General features: G+C 31.6%; 1 protein-coding gene across 1 annotated transcript in view; it reads left to right on the top strand.

Annotated features, from left to right (window-relative positions):
• The window catches only part of LOC9308252 (NADP-dependent malic enzyme 3), a 3,127-nt gene extending 880 nt beyond the window's left edge, over positions 1–2,247 (top strand). Inside the window, exons 4-14 of the mRNA XM_021020481.1 lie at positions 17–118; positions 211–309; positions 401–448; positions 545–598; positions 673–771; positions 857–946; positions 1,031–1,108; positions 1,195–1,269; positions 1,339–1,429; positions 1,784–1,912; positions 2,012–2,247. Of these exons, the coding sequence (XP_020876140.1) occupies positions 17–118; positions 211–309; positions 401–448; positions 545–598; positions 673–771; positions 857–946; positions 1,031–1,108; positions 1,195–1,269; positions 1,339–1,429; positions 1,784–1,912; positions 2,012–2,100 (954 nt within the window). The 3' untranslated portion in view covers positions 2,101–2,247. The remainder of the gene's footprint in view (positions 1–16; positions 119–210; positions 310–400; positions 449–544; positions 599–672; positions 772–856; positions 947–1,030; positions 1,109–1,194; positions 1,270–1,338; positions 1,430–1,783; positions 1,913–2,011) is intronic.
• Positions 2,248–4,970: the final 2,723 nt, after the last annotated feature.

The following is a 4,970-nucleotide window of genomic DNA, read 5'->3' on the forward strand; positions in this document are numbered from 1 at the left end:
TTGATATATCATTTACTATTACTCTTGGTTTCAGTTTGAAGATTTTGCAAACCACCATGCGTTTGAGCTTCTCTCTAAGTACTGCTCCAGTCATCTCGTTTTCAATGATGATATCCAAGTAAGAACTTGTGTTCAACATTGGTATCATTTGTGAGTTTTTAAAAGGTGACTAGCAAGAATTTAATTTGTTTTGTCGGTGTAAAACTGCAGGGCACTGCATCAGTGGTTCTTGCCGGGCTTATTGCGGCTCAGAAAGTACTTGGTAAAAGCCTAGCTGACCATACTTTTTTGTTCTTGGGGGCTGGAGAGGTGAGACCTGAAAACATATACCAAATGAACTTTTTTTGTCAAGTATTTGTTTATTTTGTTATGTTGCTAAAGGTTTTTATCTTCTTTGAAGGCTGGAACCGGAATCGCTGAGCTAATTGCTCTTAAAATTTCGAGAGAGGTTAGATAGTTTTTCGCGGTTTCGCCTTCTTGAGTATTTTTTCATTAATTCCTTGGCTCCTTCTTACCAAGAACATGTGACTGTATTGTTTTGCAGACTGGAAAACCAATCGATGAGACCCGGAAGAAGATTTGGCTTGTGGACTCCAAGGTATTGTTGACTACATCATTGTTAACTATTACTTTCTTGTTCATTTACGAAACATCCTTTGGATTATCTTGCAGGGACTGATTGTTAGCTCACGAAAAGAATCGCTTCAGCATTTTAAGCAGCCATGGGCGCATGACCACAAGCCCGTCAAGGAGCTCTTGGGAGCTGTTAATGTAATTTAGAAAACTCATCTTAATATCTCTTCATGAGTAGAGGAGAAATGTATCTCAGACATTTTTAGTTCTTGTCTTAAATCAGGCAATCAAGCCAACTGTGCTTATTGGAACTTCTGGTGTGGGTAAGACATTCACTAAGGAAGTAGTGGAGGCCATGGCCACCTTGAACGAGGTTTTGTTTTTTCCTTCTTTCAATCTGCTTTCTATCTATATATGCTCTTGTTTCTCATGCACATCTTTGTGTGGTTGGTTACAGAAACCATTGATTCTTGCTCTCTCAAACCCAACTTCTCAAGCCGAGTGCACAGCGGAAGAAGCTTACACATGGACCAAGGTAACGATCAAAAGCTTATTGATACCGTCATGCACAACTGTAAATTTGCATTTGATGTGACTAAAGAAGCTTGTGTTCGATTATAGGGTCGTGCAATCTTTGCAAGTGGAAGCCCGTTTGACCCTGTTGAGTATGATGGCAAAAAATTCATGCCTGGCCAGGTTCGTTGATTTTCTATTGTAACATTTTTCTGAACAATTCATGTCCTTCCGATAACATCCCTTTTTTAGGCAAACAACTGCTACATTTTCCCGGGTCTCGGTCTTGGTTTGATCATGTCCGGTGCCATACGTGTTCGCGATGACATGCTTCTCGCAGCTTGTAAGTACAAGACACTCCTTTAAAAACCTGTTTTTAAAAAATTGACACATTGTCATATAACACTGCACTCTCATGAGCTGCCCCTAAATGGTTTCATGGTACTCGCCTAAAATACTAAAATACAACACTCTCTTATCATAAGTTTGTTTCGTAATTAACCTGCCATATAATTTTTTGTTTTTCCAAAAGATAAATTGTAGTTATTCTGCCTCATAATTTTTCATTTATTTCGCTAATTAGTCAATTAAAGATCCGCCATAAATCACGAGAAATGATCTAAGACCATTTGTCACTAGAAGTTTCACCGTTACTATTTAGACCATTTGTTTTTTTTTAACTTATGTTTTCTATCAGCTGAAGCGCTGGCCTCCCAAGTGACAGAAGAGAATTTCGCTAACGGATTGATCTATCCGCCTTTTGCAAACATCAGAAAGATCTCAGCTAACATTGCAGCCAGTGTGGGAGCCAAAACCTACGAACTAGGTTAGCTTCATAATTCTTCATATTAAAAATATGATTAGTAAAAAAAAAATAATCTCATTTGTAAAATCTGATGTCATGTTGTTCTTGGTGGTGTTGCAGGACTGGCATCGAATCTGCCTCGTCCTAAGGACCTCGTAAAGATGGCAGAGAGCTGCATGTACAGTCCTGTCTACAGAAACTTCCGTTAAAACATTCTTTGCTCATTTTTGTCCTCAGCTTTTTTTACTTTTTGCTTTTCAGTTTTGGTGCTTTCTATATAGGATAACTTCTACACTATTTTTACTTCTTTTACTTTTGCTTTTACTTTAAATAATGAAACATTTTAATTTAATTTTTATGAATTGTGAAATAATCTATTATTCATTTTTTGCCGTACGCGTGTTAGGTTATGGTTTTCTCAGTTTTTCTAGACATTAAATGACAATTAAATAAATTTAATTTAGGTAAAACTGCAGTGGTACATAAGTAAGACGAAAAGATTGGTGTGGGATTGGTGTGGGCAATGCAATGTTTGGACAACCTTTTGGTTTACAGGAGGTAGCTTTTGAGAGTGGCTCCAAAAACTTGATGACAGCTATTAATGATCCTATGTCTGGTTTGAGGTTGATAAAATTTACAGATCTCATTTTGGGTCCAAGAAGGAATTTGAAGCCATGTTTAAGGTTTAGAAGAAGGGAGGGAACTAATTGTGTTGATGCTATTGCTAAATTTGCATCTTCATGTGATGTGTATTACACTTTGTTAGATTGTAGGAGTCCACCTTTGGTTACAAACTTACACTCAATGGTGGATCATGAGAAGCAATGTAATGGTTCTTGAGTATCCTCTGAATATTAAAAGAGAGTTTTTGATGCTGATGTTGCAAGCCCATAATTTTTCTCAGCTTTTTTTTTAATTCTACTAAAATAATTGCCAAACACATTGTTTCTTATTTTCATTCTCTTTAAACCATTAACCAAACACACCTAAATTTCTTCTAATATGTATAGTTACCATATATAAATAATTGTATATTTCTCTATTATTATTATATTAATAATTTTGATATATCTACAATAAAATAACTCCTTTTTTAAATGCACATCTAATTTTTTTTTCTTACTAAATATTCGATTCTATAGATTATTTGAATTAGTTGTAATCTTTTAATATTTAAAAATTATATGTTATATATATATATGTGTGTATATATATTTATCTAATATTTAGTATAAAAAATTATTTCATTGACGCATAGTGAGACCATCAATTTGATTCGGAAACTTGGAAAATATTTTGTTTTAATTTTCGAATTATGTTTAACATATATTATCAAACTCAACACAACCACTATGTATGTACTCTTAAGATGTAATGAAAATTCTTAATAAATTAATACCAATTTATATATTTATTATGAATAAGACTATTAATAAAATTATTAAATAGTTTAAGATTTATCCGTGTCATCCTAGTTAATTTTAAGTGAGTATGTTTAGAGGAAAAAAAGGAAGAAAATTAAATTTAGGTAAACTATAATTGTTTAAGTTCTTATTACAAAATAATATAACTGTATCCAAAAAATTAGAAATAAAACTTAACACTTGATTTTATCCATTTAAATATTCATGTATCCTAGAATAATCATTAATACTTTAAATAGTAATATAGAGCTTATAATACAGTCATACATTTGTTATTCTAGATGTCCACATAAAAAAAAAATCATAGAAAAGAAATTGGGTTTTGTGCTAAAAAATCCTCAAAGTCGTCAATTTTTGCAACTTTACCCTCCATCTCCGAAAAATGCAAAATAATCCTATGAAATCAAATATAGCCATTTTTTGCTACTGTCAAGTTTTTAAAAATTTGATAAGTAACATATCAAATCGAAACCCTCGAGACAAGGAATTTTCAACCTTTAGATTTTTTAAAATCAAATATATGTGATCGTGAATACGTTGGCGTCGTAGGAGTATTCTGCATTTTTCGAAGGTTGGAGGTAAAGTTACAAAAATAGACTACTTTGAAGTTTTTTTGCATAAAACCCAAAGAATTTTGCATCCCAAAATATTTAAATTACAACGGTAAGAAGTTCATCAACATGTTTTTTAACTATTTTACATACGATTTGAATGGTGATAAAGAAATATAACAAAGGTGGTTAATGCTGATCGGATGGAACAAAAGATATGTAAAATGTTGAACAAATTTTGAATGGTGATTAAGTAAATACGGTGCATGTATAATAACTATCAAATTTTGACTACTTGTTTTCTAATGTTTCGAGTATCGGAAAATAGAATTTGAATAAAATTGAATTGGATGACAAAATTAAATCATTCTAATAAATATGGTGCACCGCATTCGAAAAACAGAATTCGATTATTATTGATTAAGAAAATAGGGAGCACCACATTTTTTATGCCACCAATTATAGTCTTAATATGAAAACTTTATTTGATACTTTACTAATTAACTACCACCATTTTTATCTTTATCGAATATTAGAAAGTAATTATTCTTTTTCTGTGCATAATAAATTAATTATTCTAACTATATTAAAAGGGAAATGAATAAAGCGCAAAGAAGTGTAAAAAGAGAATATTTGAAGTGATTTTGGGCCTAAAATTACAATCATTGCAAAGTCAATGATCCCATGTATCATATATCTCAAAAGTCAAGAAAAGATAAATAAATAATTATAAAGAGAAAGATAAAAAGGTTAATTAACAAGTGGTGGCCCTCCATTGGAAGCATAGTTATTCATGATAATGAACTAATGATGATTGTTTTGATTTCTTTTGTTAGAATGGTTATACATTCATTGAACATCTATAATGGTTCTTAACCTTTTTCTTTAAAAAATGGTAGGCATGCCTAAATGTGTATGAGAATTGGTATCAAAATTTTAATCATAACTTCTTCTTTTGGAACACAGTTTTAGCCGTTTTTCATTTTCTTTTATCATTGTTCTTTCGGTTGTTTTATGAACTTACATATATATTTTTTTCACTGCTAAACTGTTAAAATAAATTTGATTTTAAATGTTTCATTATTTTTTTTGTCTATAGATGAT

This window comes from Arabidopsis lyrata (genome assembly GCF_000004255.2).
Source record: "Arabidopsis lyrata subsp. lyrata unplaced genomic scaffold ARALYscaffold_6, whole genome shotgun sequence".
NCBI classification, from domain to species: domain Eukaryota; kingdom Viridiplantae; phylum Streptophyta; class Magnoliopsida; order Brassicales; family Brassicaceae; genus Arabidopsis; species Arabidopsis lyrata.